The sequence below is a fragment of the Girardinichthys multiradiatus genome, chromosome 18, assembly GCF_021462225.1.
Source record: "Girardinichthys multiradiatus isolate DD_20200921_A chromosome 18, DD_fGirMul_XY1, whole genome shotgun sequence".
Lineage (NCBI taxonomy): Eukaryota > Metazoa > Chordata > Actinopteri > Cyprinodontiformes > Goodeidae > Girardinichthys > Girardinichthys multiradiatus.
In genome coordinates, this window is record NC_061810.1 from 49278927 (window position 1) to 49301715 (window position 22789).

The following is a 22789-nucleotide window of genomic DNA, read 5'->3' on the forward strand; positions in this document are numbered from 1 at the left end:
GCAAATTAGCTTTATCTGGCCACGCCCCCAACCAGCACTTCGTACATGTGCAAATAAAGCTTATAAGACACAATAAGTACTTACATTTCTGTCATCTGCAGATTTGCCACCAACAGCAGGGACTGAATTTTTCTTCAGTCTTTCTGTAAATCCTGACATGTTCTGACCTGAGTTCAGTCGGTGGTGAAGTGATTCACACAAACTAGTAATGTCTACGGCAATGTGGCTGGAACATTGCCCTCAAAAATAAAATGAGGCCTTGAATCTCTGTAATCTGACAGAATGTGCATGGACACATGTGGGTCTTTGCAGCCAACAGAACATCTGCCTCTGAGGGCAGCCGTTGTAAAGCACCTGTAAGGTAAAACCAGCCGGCGGGACGTTCGAAAAGGGAATTTTGCGTAATAGGTCCAACAAACAGATCATCAGACCCAACAATGAGTCCAACTTGAGTCCATCGTGGAGTAGGTGACACTGAGTCAAAGACACAATAATAAGACAATAGGGATGAATTCTAGACCTTTTCCAGATGTTTCCCTCAGATTCTGAATGTTTCTGTGGTTGAGATGAGACATGATGTCTGAAGGACCCTGATTACGGGTGGGGCATAAACCCCCACCCAGACTACACCTGTCAGCGCTCTGATCCAAATCCAGGTAGATCCCAGCTAACTGGTGAACCACTTTAAATTGTAATCGTGAGATTTTATTTTTGTACGACCAGAACCAAAACAACTCTTTGGTTTGGATCTCTGATTCTGTTTGAACCCAAACATCAACAACAAATCTTTTTTTTTCCTCTTTAGGCACAAATTCAGTGGATGAGCAAGGAGCCAGGGTGAGTTGATGGATTACACACACACACACACACACACAAACACACACACTCTCACACACACATTCTCACACACACACTCACTCTCACACACACACACACACCCTCACACACATACACACTCTCACACACACATTCTCACACACACACACACTCACACACACACACATACACATTTTCACACACACACACACACTCACACACACACTCTCACACACACACACACACCCTCACACACACACACACACACTCACACACACACTCTCACACACACACACACACCCTCACACACATACACACTCTCACACACACACTCTCACACACACACTCTCACACACACATTCTCTCACACACACACTCACAGACTGATTGATGGTTCTGTCCTCTTCACACCATCCAAGCAGGATGTTCTGGTCACAGTCGTGTTTTCATGGATCCACCCGAGCTGCTTCTGTCCATCACAGCTGATTAAAGATCTACTTGATGAAGATCCCACCTTTAAATTTCCCAGCCTCATAATAGTGGGTCTCTGACCATCAGAGGAACCTGAGGTTCTGCCCAGGGTTCTGTGATGTGTTTGCGTGTCTGACAGATGTGTGGTTGGACTCGGACTCGGGCTGATGTTCCTGTCAGAACCCCCCCTCCCCAGGGGCTCATTGTCCTGCTGCAGTTTACAGACACACTTGGCAGATAATTGAGAACACTGATGAAAGAATCTGTGAATTTATCTGAGCTGTCGCTCCAGAATCAAAGAAAGAGCCCAAATAACTGTGTGGCTGGTTCCGATGCTGCACTGGTTCTAAAGTAAAATCAGAAGTGATTCCCATTGTTTCATTTCCACCACAGAGAGCCAATTGGCCTGGACCTTATGGTCCACCTTCGGTGTCTCTGCTGCAGCTCTCAGACAGGATTTGGTCCCAGAGGTGTCGGTCTGGGACCAGACACTTCAAAGGGCACACTTCTGTTACATGAGGACCGTTTTACTGGGTCCAGATGGTGACAATCGGCACACTTTGCTCACCGTCGTCCTCTTGGGGAGCATTTGCTGAGCAGGAGGCGTGTGTCGCTCGTCTCTAAGGTGTTTCACTGGGAACCTAAAAATAAGCTTTTCACACGACCCAAGAATCCAGAACTTTCATTCAGCCTCCAGATTTAATCTGATTCCTAGAAATAAAGTAACAGGGATATTTGGATTTAATCTAAATTTTAGTTTTGATTCACAGAGAAACATGTTAATACACTAGTCATTGTAATCACATATTTTGTGCTTATTTATTTGTTCTAAATATTTTTTTTACAGTTTGAAGCAAAATATACTTTGAAAAATAAATGTTTTATTAGGCAGGCAGATTTTTATCATGATTGATTTCATTCCATCTAAAAAATTAATAGAATATTTTATGTTTTGTTTATTGCTGTGCAGCTAAAATAAAATATTTTTGTATTAATAATCTGAGGATACATCAGATAGTTTCCCTCAGAATCTCCTTAGAGAAAGTCAAACCTGGACCGAACTATTGTACAGTAAACGGGTCGGCTGTAGAACACAGATAGTGATGACTGAAACCTTTTATGTATTTGTTAAAAAGGCATAATAAAAGGCTGCATACAGACTGTTTCAAACTACCTTGTTTAGTTTTGAATAATTCAGCTCCAATTTGACCAGTTTAAGTGTTTTAGATTTTGGACCAGAGCTGAACAAAGTCAGTCCAGATTCTTTAGAAACAATGAAATGGTTCTTCAAGTGCTGAGTCAGATGCCAACTTCAGGCTCGCCACTACTTCAGTGCCGTTTCTGACCCAAACAGAAACAATATTTTCCAATTAACTTTCAGGTCTCGTTTATTCTGATCCTAACCAACCCGCTGAGTTTGCTGAAGCTGAAGACTGGAGCAGCTAATTAAATCTGTTAGTTGACGTTTGAGATGTTTCACTTCTGCTTCTTAATGAGATGTCCACAATCCTTCTAGGTTTTATTCTGTTTTAATAAAACCAAGAAACTACCCCCTAGAGTTTGTCCAACCAGAACCACACTGATCAGGAGGAGGATGGCGGCACCCAGTATGTGGTGAACTAGGAAGTTTAATTAGACAGTTTCACTGTCACATTGGAGGCCTTTAAAACATGGCAGGAGTTTTATAACAACGATAAAACCATAGATTCATAAATCAGCTCCACGCTGGCCAGGTTTGATCAGGTATGAATCATTTTTTCCAGGGTTATTTATTTGATCCATTTTTCTCAGTATGGAACAGACTCTAACTGACCTGTTTAGGTAATATTATTCAAATAAGGATAAAAATGTGCATTTTATTTAGTTTCATGTAAACCTAAGGAGCAGTTTTCTTTCAGAAAAACATCTAGTTGGTTTTGCAGGTTTTTATTTGTTTGTTGATGGAATGAAACATCTCTGGGTTTGTCCTAAACTCTCTCTGAGAGTTCCTGCTCGCTGCTATTTAATGACATTTTACTCCATGTTACGAATAAACTCAAAGCCGTTCTGTGCAAAAGCATTTAAAATAGAAACGTGCCTTTAAACCCTCATTTGGTTTCAACGGGCCGTGTTGGTGTTGCAGGTGTAAGTCCGATGAGCTGTTTTTGTCCCATTTAGCCTGCTGACATGATGATGATGATGATGCTGTGGTGTTATTCCCATGCAGAGTGAATGCAGGCCCTCCTGCTGCTCTCCCTGCAGTTGATGCTCCTTATGAGCTGTTTCACACCTCGCTCTGCACCGACACATCGCTGCACCACGTGTTCCTCTGATGATCATCATTACCATCAGGAGGACTTCTTGAAGTTTAAGACGAACAACTTGAGAACCGCATCGGTCCAAATGTGGAGCTGTTGACATGATCGGTTTAATGACTCGGCTTTATGATCAGTGCTGCAGAGGTTCTGTTTCCTGCAGAACCACTGAGCTCAATGGACATTCCAATAAGTGGATCCTGCACAGGGTTAAAGATCAGCTGTTGAACTCTTTATGTTTATATAAAAGGTTGCATGGTGCATGGTGCATGGTGCATGGTGCATGGTGCATTCCCACCAGAGGTTCTCTGGTGGGAATGCATTTCTGCATCTCAGCCACAAGGTGGAGCCCTTCACTGCAGCTCCAAATGGTCACCCGCTCTGTCCTGACCTTTTTAAAGCTCTTTGTAAATTTTAGTTTTTTTGCGACACTTTTGTTATTTATATTATGTCACTTGTTATTTTTCCAAAGTAGTCAGACAGGAAGTTGGGTGGAGAGAAGGAAAAGACATGAAACCTGGGTGTCCTGAGTCGGGACTTGAACCCAGGACTGCCACGCGCCGCACTGCTCCCCTGACTTTTAAAACACCTTTAACTCAGAATGCAGTAATGAACCAGTTTGTAATTTTATTTTTTTCCTGCTGGTTTTTCATATTGCTGCTGGCTTAAATGAGGAGCTCCACCTCCTCCCCGTCTGTTTCATGTCAGAGCGAAGCTGCAATAAATGAACATGTAGATTATTATGACATCATGCTAATAAACGCACAACAGAGATTTTCCTCTTATAAAGGAAAACACCTGAAAATGTTCTCCACTTTTTCAGCTAAAACATAAAATTCTTGTGTATTGCATTTAATCATCGCCGCTGTTTTATGGTTTTACTCTAATTATTCAAATGATTTCCAGGCAGATTTTATTTATTCTTCTGTTCTTTTTCCTGCAGATTCCAGATGAGTTCGACAAAGGTGAGTGGATTTAATTTAGATGTTTTTGTGTTTTCAGAATCAGGACCAGCTCTATTTGCCAAGTTTAACACAAGTTATTTGACTTTGGTTCCATCTTGTCCTCAATGAAGACATTTTAAATACAGTGTTGGTGTCAAAATGCCTGAAATGGATCTGAAACTCTGACTGTCAAGCGTTCATCAGAGAAACAGCCTGGGGGAAGAAACTCTCTGTGGCGGCAGATCTCTGCTAACAGCACTCTGCAGCGCCACCTGAAGGTTAACGGCCAAACAGTTTGTGTGCAGGGTGTGAGGGGTCTGCAGAGATGTTTGCTGCCCTTCTCCAAACTGTAGACCTGTATAAGTCATGGATGGAGAGAATATCAGCCCTGATGATTCTCTCTGCAAACCTGGACTTGTCCTGTTTGGTGGATGAACCAAACCACACTGAGATGGATGAAGACAGGACAGACTGAATGATGGCAGTGTAGAAGATCACCAGCAGCTCCTGTGGAAGGTTGGACATCTACAGTACAGTCTCTGCTGGGCCTTCTTCTGAACAGTGTCTATGTGGGAGGACCACCTCAGGTTGGTTCCAGTAGTGGACCACACTAGATGCAGTGTTGTTGAGGATGATGGGGGGAGGTTCTCTGGAAGTCCACCATCATATCCACAGTCTTTAGTGGGTTAAGCTCCAGTTGTTCTGACCGCACCGGTGTACCAGCTGATCCACCTCCTGTCTGGATGCAGACTCGTTGCCCTGGATCAGACCAATAACGCTGGTTTCATTTGCAAACTTCAGGAGTTTCACAGACGAGTCCACTGAGCTTCAGTCATTGGCGTAGAGCGAGAAGAGGAGTGGGGACAGAACACAGCCCTGGGGGGTGCCGGTGCTGATGGTTCTTGTGGAGGAGAAGATGCTTCCCAGTCTGTCCTTCCTGCTTTTAGTGATCTTGTTGCTTTGTTCAGTTGTTGTTGAAGACTGTGGGAATCACTGTGTCCATGAAATACCTTCAAGGTGAAATGGTCTATCCAAAGATCGGCCCACAGCCCAAAACCACGACTATTGATGGCCACAAATTCTGTGCTGTAAAATTGTCTGTTAGCTTTGTAATTAGCTTCAGCTTTTCTGAGTTAGGGAAGCTCTGACATCACTTTGGTACGATCGACCTTCTGGTGGAACTGTGTAATGTTTTTATGTTGCTTGTGGAGTGATGGCTTCTTCCTCTCTGAGTGGCCTCTCAGCCCCTGATGGTCTAGGACTTGTTTCACTGTGGATAATGACCCTCTACCCAGCTTCAGCAGCATCTTCACTAGGTCTCTAGCTTCTGTTCTGGGGTCCGTTTGCTCCTTAATTAACTGGACTAAAACAGGACGTTTGTCTGATTTGATGCCAGACAGGGAGGGTAGAAGGTGATGGGTTTTATTTTTAGTAAACAAGAAAGAGCTCATACTTATGTCGGCTGAACAGAACCAAGCTTTGTTCTGCTGGAAAACCCAAATCTGAATGATGTCTGAGTATCTGTGGAAATGTTTGAACAGACTGTGTGTGTGTGTGTTTGCTTCGGTGATGGGTCACTTCAGAATCTGGACGGCGCTCATAAATGCTCCCCTCCTATTGTACCAGCCTTCGGCCCATATGGCCGCATCCCATCATTCATCCTCCCAAAGCGATCCAGAACCCGCTGACTTGACAAACGTCCAGATGAAGGAAATGGACCACAACATGCTAAAAGACGTCTCCATAACATTTACAGTGCTGATCAAAAGTTTTCATACACCTTAACCCTTATTTAGTCTCGTTCCAACTGAACACAAAGTAGCAGAATGATGAAGTGGAAGGAAAATTATTTTTAACAAAATACGCCTGAAAAGTGTGTACATTTATTTTTAACCCCTCTGAGTCAGAACTCTGTAGAACCATCTTTGTCTGCAGGTCCATCGCAGGTCTTGGGATTTGTGTCCACCAACTTTGAACATCTACAGACTGTTTTACCCGTTCTTGTTTGATAAATAGCTAAAGCTCAGTAAGATTAGATGGAGAGTGTTGCATTTAGGTCTGGACTTTGACTATGCCATTCCAACATTTGATCTAAACTATCCTATTGTATCTGGCTGTATGTTTAGGGTGGTTGTCCTGTTGGACTCTGGCCGCATTATTAAGTGATTTCTGAAGGCATCTGGTTGCTCTGGATTTATTTGGGGCAATCAGAGTAAAAGGGATAAAAATGCATTCCACACTTTTCAGATCTTTATTTGTAAGAGTCCTTCAGCTTCACTGGTATGCACCACTTTGTGTTGGTCTTTCACAAAATCCCCATAAAATACTCAGAGGTCTGTGGTTGGAACGGAGCTAAATGTGAGGAGGGTGTATATTTAGGATGGTTCGTGATTCTCCTCCTTCGTATAAATCTAAGGGTTTAAAAACAAACGGATTTATTGGCGACAATCTGAGACCTCATTCTTCAACAGGTGTTTCTTCTGGCTGCTTTTCTGCTGCAGATCGTTTAATTGTGAAAATCATTTAGAGCAGAGTGAGATGTGTTTGCTCTGATTGAAACACTGACAAACTGAACTGAAACCTGAAGATGGGTCAACATGAAACACAGACCTTTCATCAGCTTTTAATCTTCATCTTCAACATGGAGCTTCTTCATGCCGAAGATGAACTGAAAGGTTCATTCATATGTCTGTCCAAGAGGTAAACTCTGTTCCTCCTCGTGTCCAGCCTTCGTCTATCTGTCCCATTAAACTCCCAGAGGTCCACTTCCTCCTCCTCCGTTTGTAGACCCGTCTGTAACTCTACCTCCTCCACTCCTAGCTCTCCATCTGTCTCCTGCTCTGTAAAAATGTCTGGAGATCTGCAGGAATCACAGCCTGGTTTTATGAATGGAGGTGCAGATGGGCGTATTGATTGATGAACAGAAGGATAAACAGCTCCGTCAGAACTGGACCTCAGGGACTTGGTTGCATTGATTGTTTATATCAGCAGGTGATTGGAAGTTAACAGCTTCAGATCGACCCGGTCGGTCTGAAGCTGCCAGATGTCCATCACATCCGGTCAGAATGGTTTATAGCAGCAGTTGGATCAAACTAAAGATTCAGGATTTAAACCGGCTTCCAGCTGCAATGTCTGCAAACTGGAAGTAAACCAGCATCTCCTGCTGAATGTATGCTGACCTGCTGGAGGGAAGCAGAAATACATAAAAATCCCTCTTAGGTTGTCTCTGTGTAGACCTGCGATGGACTCGTGACCTGTCCAGGGTGTACCCTGCCTTTTGCCCGTAGACTGCGGGAGATGGGCATTCATAGCAACCAAAAATGGGACCCAAACTGCCTGCTTCTCACATGTTTATCAGCAGGATGGAGAAGGGATGATTAAAGGAGGTGAATGTGTTTTACATGGTTCTATTCCACCCTTCATCTCATCTTTCTCCTATTTTTATCCAGTTTTCCTTGGTTTTAATCCTCCTTTCATCAGTTAGATTCCCCTGTTTTCCTCTCTCTTTGCTCCTTTACTACATCAGATCCTTCTTCTCTGCTTCCTCTTCATCTTTGCCTCCATTTGGTTGTTTCCTGATTTTTATGAGGCATTTCCAGTCTTAGTTTTTCCCCTCCTTCATATTGTTCCTGGTGTTCCTCTGCCCTGTTCTTGTTCATTGTTCCTCTTTACGAGCTGACCTGGCTCGTCTCTTCGGGTATTTTCCATCATGTGTTTATTCCCTCCGTTAATCCCTCCATTCCAGCACATTGCTGCAGTAAAACACACTGATGGGAAAAATAATGGAGCCTCCACCTTCAAACCTAAAAATGTATTTTACTGATGATGAGTAGTGGGTTAAAAATGTCAGCTTTTATCTGCAAACTGTCCGTCCATCTGGTGTCACACCAGCCTTCCTTCGCAGCGCGTCAGAGACGGGGCTCTCTGTTGCTTCTACAGGTCCTTCTCAAAATATTAGCATATTGTGATAAAGTTCATTATTTTCCATAATGTCATGATGAAAATTTAACATTCATATATTTTAGATTCATTGCACACTAACTGAAATATTTCAGGTCTTTTATTGTCTTAATACGGATGATTTTGGCATACAGCTCATGAAAACCCAAAATTCCTATCTCACAAAATTAGCATATTATTAAAAGGGTCTCTAAACGAGCTATGAACCTAATCATCTGAATCAACGAGTTAACTCTAAACACCTGCAAAAGATTCCTGAGGCCTTTAAAACTCCCAGCCTGGTTCATCACTCAAAACCCCAATCATGGGTAAGACTGCCGACCTGACTGCTGTCCAGAAGGCCACTATTGACACCCTCAAGCAAGAGGGTAAGACACAGAAAGACATTTCTGAACGAATAGGCTGTTCCCAGAGTGCTGTATCAAGGCACCTCAGTGGGAAGTCTGTGGGAAGGAAAAAGTGTGGCAGAAAACGCTGCACAACGAGAAGAGGTGACCGGACCCTGAGGAAGATTGTGGAGAAGGGCCGATTCCAGACCTTGGGGGACCTGCGGAAGCAGTGGACTGAGTCTGGAGTAGAAACATCCAGAGCCACCGTGCACAGGCGTGTGCAGGAAATGGGCTACAGGTGCCGCATTCCCCAGGTCAAGCCACTTTTGAACCAGAAACAGCGCAGAAGCGCCTGACCTGGGCTACAGAGAAGCAGCACTGGACTGTTGCTCAGTGGTCCAAAGTACTTTTTTGGGATGAAAGCAAATTCTGCATGTCATTCAGAAATCAAGGTGCCAGAATCTGGAGGAAGACTGGGGAGAAGGAAATGCCAAAATGCCAGAAGTCCAGTGTCAAGTACCCACAGTCAGTGATGGTCTGGGGTGCCGTGTCAGCTGCTGGTGTTGGTCCACTGTGTTTTATCAAGGGCAGGGTCAATGCAGCTAGCTATCAGGAGATTTTGGAGCACTTCATGCTTCCATCTGCTGAAAAGCTTTATGGAGATGAAGATTTCATTTTTCAGCACGACTTGGCACCTGCTCACAGTGCCAAAACCACTGGTAAATGGTTTACTGACCATGGTATCACTGTGCTCAATTGGCCTGCCAACTCTCCTGACCTGAACCCCATAGAGAATCTGTGGGATATTGTGAAGAGAACGTTGAGAGACTCAAGACCCAACACTCTGGATGAGCTAAAGGCCGCTATCGAAGCATCCTGGGCCTCCATAAGACCTCAGCAGTGCCACAGGCTGATTGCCTCCATGCCACGCCGCATTGAAGCAGTCATTTCTGCCAAAGGATTCCCGACCAAGTATTGAGTGCATAACTGTACATGATTATTTGAAGGTTGACGTTTTTTGTATTAAAAACACTTTTCTTTTATTGGTCGGATGAAATATGCTAATTTTGTGAGATAGGAATTTTGGGTTTTCATGAGCTGTATGCCAAAATCATTCGTATTAAGACAATAAAAGACCTGAAATATTTCTGTTAGTGTGCAATGAATCTAAAATATATGAATGTTAAATTTTCATCATTACATTATGGAAAATAATTAACTTTATCACAATATGCTAATATTTTGAGAAGGACCTGTACACCATGAATCTGGAGGTGATGAATCATGTTGGTTGAGCTATCTCCTTATCATGATCTCATCTCGTTGCTCTGAGCCAACGGGTCATTTCTTTCATTAAAGATTGATCGCCGTTGCACGCACACTTACTCCGGATTCTTCTTCATTGGTATTTGGCTTATTCTTCGGTCAGCAGACTAGGCATCAAAACTAGGAATCGAAATGTAAAAATTTGAAGGATTTTGGGAAAATCAGAATGTTAGTCCCGGTTCCACTAAAATTCCCCATAATAATGCCTCTTTGGCAGGCCGTTTTAACATTTATTGCATTGCTTTAATCATTATTGGTGAATTTTGTTTCACGCTTCTCTTCTGCTACTTACATGGATGTGCACAGCATCAGCACACGCTCACACACGTGTGGACAGCGTGTCATCACTGCAGGAAGATGGCAGATGGCCATGCTTCCGCTTCAGTGTACTGCAGTGAACTCTGGGGGATTGAGTCCCTCGGGAGCAGAGCTCACAGCTCCTCTGTGTGGACGCGTGTGTTTAGAGACGGAGGACATAGAAAGCTAGTGTGTGTTTTTCTTCCTACTGGGCTCCCATTTGCATTAATGAGCCGAGGGCCTCATGGGAAATGTAGTTTTTATTGTCAACATTAGTCTGCAGCTGGATGTGTTATTGGCTCGGGTCTCATCTCTCAATCATTGACTGGTCTTTAATCGCTGCACTGATCCATCGGAGATCCTCCAGGTTCTGCTCCAGTCCCGGTAGAAGGTTACCAACATTTGTTAGAAGAACCTGATCCAAGTTATCTCCTCGTGTTATGAAGACCAGAAACACAATGTGTTTCATAAAATCTAAATAACTGATCAGATGTTGACTTCTTGTTCCGATTCAGACCAGAGTGTTATAATTCACACTTGTAAAATAGAACCGGCCCGGTTGTTCTGAGGGATTTAAAGGAGACACAAACCGTTGTAATTAAATCAAACCTTTATTCGTGTTCCTCGTAAGAAGGAAACTGGGAAGAAATGATCAAATCTGAGGCCATCAGCTCATCCTCCTGGTGTTGCTCAGATGTGATCAGCTGGTGGAGATGATGCTGCCATCTCCTCCTTTCGGTCGTTGGTTTTAGGAGCGTCGCCTCTGCAGCTGGGTCCTGATACAGGAGATCTTACTACTCTACTGACCTCTCCTCATGGTGCTTTTATCATTTTTACTACTCATCCATTCACAGCTTCCCTGAGATACATCCAAAAACACTGGACATGCAAACATGTGAGGACATCAGAGCTCAGACTGGTGTTCCTAACACTGCTTCAAAACCTGAGCCAGACAAGAGGAGGCCGATTAGTGAAGGGTTCCTTTAGGTCATCTTCTAGTCAGAAGGTGACTGCAGACGTCCAGTCAGGACATGATTTCAGCCTCCAACATCCAACGTCTTTAATGTCTTTGCAGCAAATGAATAACAATAGAGATCATGAGAGGTTACTAAAGGTAATGAAATAGTGATGCTCCAGGCAGCTGATACGGTCAAATACTGAAAAAATCAGATTTTCAAACCTGGCAAAGGTTGAGATGCTGTGATGCAGGACTGAGAATCATCATGTCATCTCCTCCATCCCTGTTGCTTTCCAGCCTGCTGCATCGGGTCCGTTTCTGCTCCACGTTCATTTCCGTTTCCATCAATGATGATTCAAAATACTGGAAAAACCATCAGAAATCTGTAGAAATCGGTTTTATTTTTCTTCTTTTTGTGAAAGTTTTTGTGGGAACATGAGGAGATGAAGAAACCTTGTGATAATGTTATCAGTTATGGACCCGTTCATCCGGGTCCTGATCCCACTGATCAGACGATCAGGAGTTTAAATGTAAGGTCAGAGGTGCTCTCCAGGATTTACCTGTAAGTTCTGCTTCTCTTACCTTCGAAAAATCATGAAGAAACAGAACCGTCAAGCTGCTGTTGAAGGTTGTTTTAGCAGAACATATTTGAGATGTTTTTAATGGACTTGAATGTTCTGTTTCTAATGATGGAGCACTGTCTCCTCTGTTTCAGATCCTCCCGTCATCCAGCAGTTAAAAAGAACCTACAAATACTTCAAGGACTACAGACAGGTGAGGAGAACCTTCATGAGCTCAGACGCAGCCGAGCCGCTGCTTTGACCCGAATCATACATGGAACAGAAAGCAGCAGAAACACCTGACCTTCAGGCAACTGGATCAGAGGTCCAGTCGGTCTGTTTATTAACCAGCTGCTGCTGAACAAAATAAAACAAACAGCAGTAGAATGTAGTTCTGACCCAATCATGAATCACCGGGACGGACCCGGCCACACCCTTAAAGAGATGCTTTGATCAAACAGCTGCGATCCGATGGCCTGGTAGAATTTTCCATATTTCCATCCTTTAGCTAAAACCACAGCTAGCAGAGTAGCTTCAGAGGACCTCACGGTAGAAGGTACCAGTCAGGAGAAGAGTCCAGAAGGTTCTTCAGCTGGAGTATTCACCATGGCTCAATAACTGGAGAAGATATGGAACAACGGTGACGTTATCACAACTGGACTTTCTTTTTAATGAAACTGAAAGAAAACCAGGCTGAACGGGCTTCATGAACCAGTACCGGTTGTGATCTCCTGTCTTCTCCGTCAGTCTGAAGTAAGCAGTAAACATCAGAACACTGGACCCCCAAAATACCACTGAGCTGAGTCGGCTACAAACGGTGGAGGTAGCAGGACCAGCTGAACAACGCATGTGATGTTCAGATGGATCAGAACTTTCCATCAGTGGAGTTAACTCAGCAGATGTTGTGCTTTTCCCCGAGTTAACAGCAGAAACTGTTGAGAGTTTCGGACTGTCAGGAAGAAGTTCAGGAACATCAGATTAAAGATATTTTATCTTTCTGATCTCAGATGATCATCGAGCCGACGAGCCCGAAACTGCTACCCGACCCGCTGAAGGAGCCATACTACCAGCCACCCTACACGCTGGTTCTGGAGCTGACTGACGTCCTGCTGCACCCGGAGTGGTCGGTACGTTCCCTCGCTGTTTCTTCTCCACATGTTCAAACCTGACCTTCTATAACAGCAGCGGTCAGGTGGATCATGACGATCAGGTTTTCTCCTCGGAGGTCCCAGGTTTGTCCCGTAATCTGTGAAAGTGATCTGACCCACAGTTCTGCTGCGTTTTAACCGATCCAGACCATTTTCAGAGGAGTTGATGTAACTGACCCATGAAGGACCTAGGTCCAGTCACCTGGTGCTCCTGTTTTGGACCCATGGGCTCAATTAGAGTGTTTTTCTCTTGGTATTCTATTACACAGAATGCAGCTTAATTATATTTGAAGCTTATTTCCATTTATTTTGGTTCTGGTCCCATTTGGACCAGCTGACCCTTTGAAATATGACCCATGATGACCTTTGATTAACCCAGAGTGTTGGAGAGACCTGCTGAATGTAGGTTAATGGTTTCACAGGACAGGTGGAGGGTGTGTGTCCCTCCACCTGTCCACCTGTCTCTGGTCGGTCCATTTACCTGACAGGTGTCCAGCAGGTGAAGCTCCACACCTGCTGCAGCAAACAAAGACACACTCCCACCTTCTGTCTTATTGCTCAGTCACACCTCATGGTGTCAGACAACACGCGCACACACACACACACACACACACACACACACACACAGTTTTCAGGTAAGAGAATAGAAACAACCTGTACTGTCCCACAGTCGGGGAATTCAGGTGTACCAGCAGCAAAGTGAGAGTTGGGTTGAAGCACCAGGACTGTTTCTGTGGATGTTCTCTCCGTGTTCTTCAGGGTAATGAGGGATTTTTCTGGATGAACCTGCAGGGAAACAGATGATCAGATAACTCCAGGATTATCTGATCATCTGACCTCAGGTTAGAAGAGTGTGGATTTTTACCAGCTTCAGGTCTGGAGAAGAACGGAAAAATGAGCTGGAGTATTCCCAGTTCCTGTTGTCTACATGGTGAATGTGTGGCTGTATTAAAATAAGTTGATCCCAGTCACCATTTACCAGCCTCTGAACTCCTCCGGGTTCTGTTCTGAACCCGTTTCCATTGGGGACCTGTAACCTGTTTGTTCTGCTCTGTGTGCCCAGCTGTCCACTGGGTGGCGCTTTAAGAAACGACCAGGCATCGACTACCTGTTCCAGCAGCTGGCGCCGCTCTACGAGATCGTCATCTTCACGGCTGAGACGGGCATGGTGAGAAACACCATTACATCTGGTCAGATGTTTTAGAGCCAGGAGCTCCATGAGGACACATGTAGGTTCAGTCAGATCCAGGAAAGTTTCCAGGAGATCAGGAGGACAGATCTCATGTCTCTTATCTTCCATACCAAAATAATCTTAAACCTGAAATTGATGCTGGCCTAATTATTCTTAATTTTCTCCATGTCCTCCATAGAAGTTTAGGAGATGTTTCCAGCAGCGCTGCTGTCCTGCAGACCAGCTTCTTTCAGATAAATCATTTCGATTTGTTGCTTTTCTGAAAAACCAGACGGCTGTTTGTAAAACTGCCCGTTTTTATTTTCTTCCTGCTGTTTGAGCAGACGGCGTATCCTCTGATCGACAGCATCGACCCCCAAGGCTTCGTCATGTACCGTCTCTTCAGAGATGCGACGCGCTACATGGAGGGCCACCATGTGAAGGTACGGCTCTGGTCACAGTTTTCTGACGTCAGCCATGTTGAGCTTTTATTAAATATAAACTGAAGCTGCAAACTCAGCTTCTGCTCGGGGTTTGTTGGTTCTGACTGAACGAACAGTGGCAGGTTTTCATTGGGGGAGCAGGAGGAGGTTGGATGGTCCCGCTCCATCTGTCTCCACCTCAGAGGAACCAGCTGGGCTGACAGAGAAACTCTGAGGCTCTTTATGCTCAATGAATGTCAGGAGAATAAAGTTGTTTACTTGATGATGCAATTAGAGGTCAACATTGCCCCCCTCAGATTATTGGGGGAACTGGTTTTAAAACATCTTCAGACTGATTCTGACCCGTTTCTGTCTCTGTCAGGACGTGTCGTGTCTGAACCGGGACACCAGTAAGGTGATCGTGGTGGACTGCAAGCGGGAGGCGTTCCAGCTGCAGCCCTTCAACGGCATGGCTCTGAGGGAGTGGGACGGGAACTCTGACGACCGGACGCTCTATGACCTCGCCAACTTCCTGAAGAGTAAGAGTCGGACTGAGGCGTTCCGTTCACGTTCCGACCGGAACATTGAGATCCAGAAAATCCTTGAAGACAGCTGTTAAAACACTGAGATCTGGAGAATCCTCCTAAATATCAATTATAACAATAACATAACTTGGATCAAATGAAAGATTAAGATCAAGTTCGATCTCCTTGAATCCTAAATATGTTTAAACCAAACAAACAAACTTTGGATGAATAAATTCTCAAAGTTTAGGTTCAAGATGAAAATCAGGAACCGTCTCAAAATTCTGATGAACGCAAAATATTTCCCCAACTGACAGGCAGATCAGATCAGACAGAATATTTTTTAAGTTTTTAATTTATTTCATTTAAACACTTAAAATCTAAAGAATCTACAGAGCTGGAAATGAGTGATAAAAATGACCTGATGGAAAAATAAATTCAAAATGGCTTCAAACCTCCGAATATTTTCAAATTTAAAAAAGATTGAGATTATTATAGAACCCAGTTGGCACGGGTTGGACCCACATGAAAACTTCATATTAAGATCAGTTAAAACTGTCAGAACCAGTAACTCTGTTACTGCTGTTTCTATAGGGTTACAGAGGAAAAGAATCGGCTGGCAGCTGCTGATCAGATGCAAACATTAACTGCTCATCAGGGTGAGGAGAACCTTTCTCGGGTCAGTTTGCTGACCTGTAGCATGAAGGTGTGTGTTAACACAATGCCTGGGTGGAAAGATATCAGCAATGACCTTAGACAAGCAGCTGCTGCTGTCCATCAACCTGGGAAGGGTTAGAACATCATCTCCAAAGCATCTGAAGTCCATCATTCTGCAGACAGAAAGATTATTTCCAGTTGAAAAACATCTCAGGCAGCTGCCAATCTTCCCAGGAGTGGATGTCTCAGCAGATTCAGTCCCACATGAGAGCGTGAAGCTCAGAGAAATGACTCCAAAGGCCTCTGTTAGCAGGTTAAAGGTCATGACAGGACAGTTAGGAAAACAGTGAACTAGTATGGCTGCTTGGAAGGGTTGAAGGAGAAAACATCTTCTCTCTAAAAACAAGATGGCTGCAGGACTTAGGTTAGCAAAGCTGCATCTGGATGAAGGAGAAGAGTTCTGGAACAATGTATTTTGGACTGATGTTTGACCATAATGCACAGCTCCATGTTTGGAGATTACCAAACAGCAAATAAGCATGGTGATGGAGGAGTGATGACGTGGGTTTGCAATGCAGCCACAGGACCTGGGCTCCTTGTGGTCCCTGAGTGGACCAGGACCTCCTCTGCATGTCAAAATATTCTGGACTCAAAGTTGAGGCTGTCTTTTAGGGTTGGATTAGGTTTTTCCGAGAATAGATCATTGTTCATGTCCTTTTACATAAAAACAACTGCTAAAGGGTGTACTTTCTTTTTTCCATGAGTGAAACCATCAGGAAGAAGTCTTTCCTGTCTGCTGTTATGTAATTCCTGCCTCTCCTCTCCGTCAGCCATCGCTCTGAGTGGCGTGGACGATGTTCGGAGCGTTCTGGAGAACTACGCTCTGGAGGACGATCCCATCGAGGCCTTCAAACGCCGGCAGGCCCATCTGGCCCAGGTAGGAGGAGAAATCCGATGCACTTGTGTGATTTGGTTCTGGGTGTTCTGGGTTCTGTTCTGACCTCATGTCTCTGTCTCCCACCATGCAGGAGGAGGAGCAACGTCTGGCTGAACTCTCCCAGCAGAAGAAACAGGGACTCTCTCTAGGTTCCATCACATCGCGGTTCTGGCGCTCCAAACAGCAGTGAGGGTCACACAGAGCCCCACCCACCCACACTGTTCCACCAATCACAGCCTTGCAGGAGGTGAGGGGCGGGGCCTGTATACTGTAGCTGAGCAGCGTCCGCCATCACGAGTCAGAGGGCGGGTTCTGGACACAGAGCGAGGGCATGAACATTGGTCGGCTCTGGACCAGTCAGAGAGAGCGGGGCATTGAAGCCTCTCCCTTGGTCATCTTGGTGTCACCTGATGGTTTTGTAAGCTGCTGATTGGTTTAAATAAACTGAGAATCCGGTTAGTTTGGACCTTGTTGTTGGTGGGCGGAGGCTGATCCAGGACCAGCGCTGCTATCGCCTCTCCATCTCTGGTTCTCTCATCCGCTCACAGGACCGGACCTGACATCAGTTTACTTCCTCTTCCTGTAGAGGGCGCCGCTCACAGAACCAGAACCCTTTGTAACTCTGAAAATAAAAGAAATCATTGATGTTTAGAGGAGTGTGTGAGAGCGTTCTGCAGCGGTTCTGATGAACGATGGACTGAAGACCGGAGCACCTGCAAACATCTGGGAGCAGGAGGAGCTTGTTGTCTGTTACTGATGAGCCTTATGATGTCATCTTGTTTTATATTCATCTCCTCCTGCAGATAAACTCATAAACCTCTAACAGCACCAAGCAAACCTGTCCTTTGATTTTTGACCAGCAGGAGAAACTTCTGCAGCTGTGAGAAAAGAGGAGTAGTTCAGTCAGAGGAAACCTTCCAGAAGGTATCTACAGCTAGAAAATCAGGCAACCATTCCTTTATTTCAGCCCGTTCAGAAAGTCCAATGGTGGTTCTGGTTTACAATTAATGGAAACCCGAAATTCAGCTTGGAAGAAAATTAAAATATAAATATTCAGACCCATACTGGGTCACGGTGGCGCAGTTGGTAGCACTGTTGCCTTGCAGCAAGAAGGTCCTGGGTTCAATTCCCGACCGGGGGTCTTTCTGCATGGAGTTTGCATGTTCTCCCCGTGCATGCGTGGGTTCTCACCAGGTACTCCGGCTTCCTCCCTCAGTCCAAAAACATGCCTGTTAGGTTAATTGGTCTCTCTAAATTACCCTTAAGTGTATGAATGAGTGTGTGCTTGGTTGTTTGTGTGTTGCCCTGTGATGGACTGGTGACCTGTCCAGGGTGTACCCTGCCTCTCGCCCATAGACTGCTGGAGATAGGCACCAGCTCCCCCGTGACCCACTATGGAATAAGCGGTAGAAAATGACTGACTATTCAGACCCATAAAAATAAATACAGAAATGTTATGTGATGATCATTGATTGGCTCACAGAATCATCAACTTTCATCTGAAACAAGGACTTGGACCACTAAGCAACAGTCCAGGGCTTTTTCACCTTAGTCCAGGTAAGAATCTTCTGATGTTGTCTCTGTCTGGTTCAGGAGTGGCATGACACGAGGACTGTGGCAGCTGTATCCATTTACTGGTTCTGTCTGTGTGTGGTGGCTCTTCATGTTGCAACTCCAGCTGCTGTCCTCACCTTGTGAATCTGTTCCAATCTCTTGAATGGGGTTGCTTGAAAGGACTCTCAGGGCTGCCGTCATCCCTGTTGCTGGTGCACTTTTTCCATCCACTCAATTTTCCACGAAAATGCTTGGTTACAGCACTCTGTGAACAACCAGTTTCTTTTGCAATGACCTTTTGTGACTTCCCCTCCATCTGTCCAGGCAGCTCTCTTCTCCATGATTGTTGACCAGAGCATGAACATACCAGAACATTTCTGTTTTAACATCCTTTTTATTGGTCTGATATAGTAGTCTGAACAATATTCTGATATGTACTAAAATAAATGAGATTTTCAGTAATATTCTAATTCTTTGAGTTGTATCAGATCAAACTCTGTTCCTCCCTCAAGATGACATCCGTCCTCAGCAGTGAGACAGGTCCTCCTGTCTTCAAGCCTAAAGCTCTGCCTCGGTCTCAATAAACAAACCTTCCCTCGTGTGCTTCGAACTTCTCTCTGGGTTTGATTTCTTCCATGTTCTGCAGTAGAAACCTCAGCAGGAGGCTTTTTATTAGAAGTGTTTCCACTAACTTAAAAAATAACTTTAAAACTGTTTTACTAGCTGTTTTTTTTTCACCGTTTATTGGCTGTAAATCTCAGCATTTAGAAACCTTCTACGCCTGTTTCTATGATTTATCGTCAGGGTGGTGGACATTATAGGAACATTTCTGCTTTGATCAGAAACTAAAGTGAACACAAGCGGGTCGGACTTTTGTTAAACTGTATCTGCAGCCAAACATCTGGATTTAAAGCTGAAGTCCTGCTGCGCTTCAGACCAGGAGACCTGTTTCTGTTTTCTTCTCTGCTAACCACACCCCAGATTTACAGTCCCATGAAGGTGTCGAGACGCCTCTGAGGGTCCCATCACACAAAAGGTGAGTCTTCTGTCAGCTCCAACACCTGAAGCTGGGATTACTTTGGAGAACATTTGTCCAGTTTAGAGTTCCACTCACAGGCTTTACTAAGCAGAGAAGAAGCCTGATGTTAACTTCAGAGGAGACAGCTTCTCTGGGCTCAGAGGCTTCTTGGATGGACCATCACACAGTGAGAACATGGATGTGATGGATCAGTTCTCCAGGTGTTGGTTGAAAATGGACCATCCAGCCTGCAGCCAGGCTCTGTGATGGTAGGAGGTTGTATCATGGTATGGGCTTGAATCACTTCTGCGAGGTCCAGAAAAGTCCAGCAGAGATTCTAGAGCAATGTCTGCTGCCTTCAGGACCACATCTTCTCACCAAGACGATGGAGAGCCACAACCCAAAGGCCTGGCTGAGGAAGAGGAGGGTACAGCTGCTGGACTGGCCCTTTACCAATGGAGAACCAGATGGACCGACCTGTGTTGGGGGGATGATGCCTTCCTGCGTATTTTATAGTTACAGTTGGACCAAAGAACACCTGGAACGCTGGATGGGAAACAGAAAATGAAGATTAGAAAGAGGGAAAAACTGCAGTAAAAACATAGAAGTAGATAAATATTGAATGAAATGAGACTGAATGAAAACATGGTTTTCTTTTTAAACATGCATGTTTTTAGGACATGGAAACACTTTTGGAAATGTATTCTCCAACATGTCAGGTGACATGTTCTCCATCGTTTTCACCTCCAGCTTTTTGGATCTGTGTTTAATTTACGGTTGATTTGACTTAAATTTAGACATTTTTATGGATGTCAAACTGTTTCTGTTATCAGGTTTAACTAAAGTAAGAACATATTTATGACATTAAGCTGTGCAACTGCAGAATATTTATTCAATAAATCCTAAATAAATGAGATTCTATTATTTTCATCGCCACATTTAAAGTTGGGTTTTACTATTTCACTTTAACTGGGTTTTTAAAGTTATCGATAATATAAAAACTACTGGACCAGATGTTCTGAGACTTGAGGTTCTGATGGAGCTTTAAAGGATTGGTCAGGTCCTGGTCAGAACCTGAGTGAAAAAGCTGCCAAGGTCCAAAGGAAACCAAAACTTTGGAGAGCTGCTGATCCAGATAAGAGGAACATCTGGATTACTGAAGAATTATTTAGCAGAACTTTCTGCTGTTTCCCGATTTTAAATTCACACACTGCTGGTGTTGTTGGATTTTTGGCTCCAACAGAATCTCCCTTTTAATGAAGGATTTAATATTAGCTGTTTGAGTGGTTCTTGGCAGGATTTGGATCGACTGTTTTATAACAAAGTTGCTGTAGATATGAAGGAAAGTGATCGTAAATCTTTTTCATATGGTCTGGGCCTTTTTCTTTTTTTTTTTTGAATAAATACTTCTCTCTGCTGATTGGACCTGCTGATTTAGTTTGTTTAGGTTGAAATGGACCTGGAGGTTTCCTTTGTGTTTATTTTGGGGCAAAATGACATGATTTGAGATTCTGTCTGAAAAATGAGGAAAATTAAATTAACTTTTATTAAAATGTAATCTACACTGTAAAACTGTGTGAGGCTGGAAAACAAAGAGGATATTTTCCTCTGAAACTGAACCCATCCTGGTTTCCTATGTCACTGCAGTCGGAAAGCAAACGGGTTGCAGGTTTCCCAACACAGAGCAGAATAGGAGGATTCCTGCTGGGACTTTATGAGCTTTAAGGTATTTACTGGTTGGAGGCAGATGGACTAGACTTCCCAGGATAGGTCCAATACCTCGGAGTAAAACAGCAGAACTCTGATTAACTGTTGGACCTGTAGGGGTCAGTTGATCTGTTTAGATTGTTTATCTGAGCTGGTTCTGTGAACCTTCTGGAAGCCTCAGGTCTTCTGGGGGTAGAACCTGAATGCTTCTGGTTCTTATGCTGTTGTCAATAAATTAAATTAGATTGAAAAGTTTTTTTATTTAATTCAACATGTTTGATTTATTCATGTTCACTAGCATATCTATGTTAATTTTCATGGTTATAGCTTACAGCCAATGAAAACCCGAAGTTTAGTTTCCCACAAAATAAGTCAAATAAAAAACATTTTTAAAACAGAACCGCTAGGTTCTGTTCAGGTTCTGGTCTACACAGTCATGATGAAAACTACTGACCCGACACAAGAAGCCACAAAAGGACATCGTTAAAGAAGCTGGATGTTCAGAGTTCAGTATCCAAATAAATTAATAGAAAACTTAGTGGAAGGAAAAACTTACTAAAAAGGTGCACAACCAACAAGCATAATCAGCACCTTGAGAGGATTTTGAAGCAAAGTCCATTCAAGACTTGGATTCAAGTTATGAGGAATCCCCAAAAAACTTCAGCTGATCCTGAATGCTGCAGTTCTGCTGGATGTCCTCAGGACGTTTACACTGAGCCCGGTTCTGTTGGAGGTTTCTTGTTCAGAGGGAGTTGTTCCTTTTCTACTGTCACCACGTGCTTGCTCAGGAGAAGGAGTTGCTGCAAAGTCAAAGAATCAATTAATCCAGCTGGGCAGATAACCTTCCAGCTGGCTTTATTTGGTCAATGGATCTCAATCTGTTTTTATGGAATGAGCAGAACCAGACAGGATTCTGTTCTTGGATCAGTTTGTCTTGAGATGTGGCGCTGTTATTAAACCGAATTATAGGCAGATGCCTCAGCTGATTGATCAGGTTTCCCCAAATGATGAAGTTTCCACTTCAGTCCATCATATTCCACGTGTTCCTCTGGGTCCAGATAAGACGGAACCCAAGGTTACTCCGACCGGCAGCCCAGAACATGGCAGCTGCAGGAAGGAGCAACTTGGACCAGCTGCTTTTTCTGTTTTATTCCAATTAAAATATACTAAAGGAGATAAATTTTATTCCATGAATTCATCAGAAACATCAGGGATAGTTTTGTGTTGTCCAGCAGAGCATACAGATAAAAACATAACTTCTGTTAATAATTCTTTACAGTAAATATATTTATTTATTTATTTTGTTTTAATGTAACAAACTGCTGGAAATGTGACAGAAGTCCAGATTCTAAAATCTGGATAAGAAGGACCTGTTGAAACAGAAACTAAGCAGAAAAACTGAATGATTCAGGAAAACCAGACACAACCAGATGTTCTGGGTAAGAAGGACTGACTTTGGTGGTTTTTAAAGTAATAAGGTTCCATCATTTAAATTTAAATCAATTTAAGTCCGTTTCTTTCTAAACTGACTATTCCCTACAAACAGTTCTGATTTATATAGAAAATAATCAGATGAACCAGACTCAAATTCAACTGCAAACATTTGATTCCATCTTAATTGTATTTCAATGAGGTCAAATTCATTTCTAATGCCAATCTTTAATTTTCGAGACAAATGTATAATTTTCCCAGCATT

The 22789-nt window shown here is 43.7% G+C and overlaps 1 protein-coding gene across 1 annotated transcript in view; it reads left to right on the top strand.

Annotated features, from left to right (window-relative positions):
* The window catches only part of timm50 (translocase of inner mitochondrial membrane 50 homolog (S. cerevisiae)), a 34172-nt gene extending 16521 nt beyond the window's left edge, over positions 1-17651 (top strand). Inside the window, exons 3-11 of the mRNA XM_047392710.1 lie at positions 806-837; positions 4525-4546; positions 12111-12169; positions 12963-13082; positions 14167-14271; positions 14619-14717; positions 15079-15235; positions 16708-16814; positions 16906-17651. Of these exons, the coding sequence (XP_047248666.1) occupies positions 806-837; positions 4525-4546; positions 12111-12169; positions 12963-13082; positions 14167-14271; positions 14619-14717; positions 15079-15235; positions 16708-16814; positions 16906-17004 (800 nt within the window). The 3' untranslated portion in view covers positions 17005-17651. The remainder of the gene's footprint in view (positions 1-805; positions 838-4524; positions 4547-12110; positions 12170-12962; positions 13083-14166; positions 14272-14618; positions 14718-15078; positions 15236-16707; positions 16815-16905) is intronic.
* The last annotated feature ends 5138 nt before the right edge of the window (positions 17652-22789 follow it).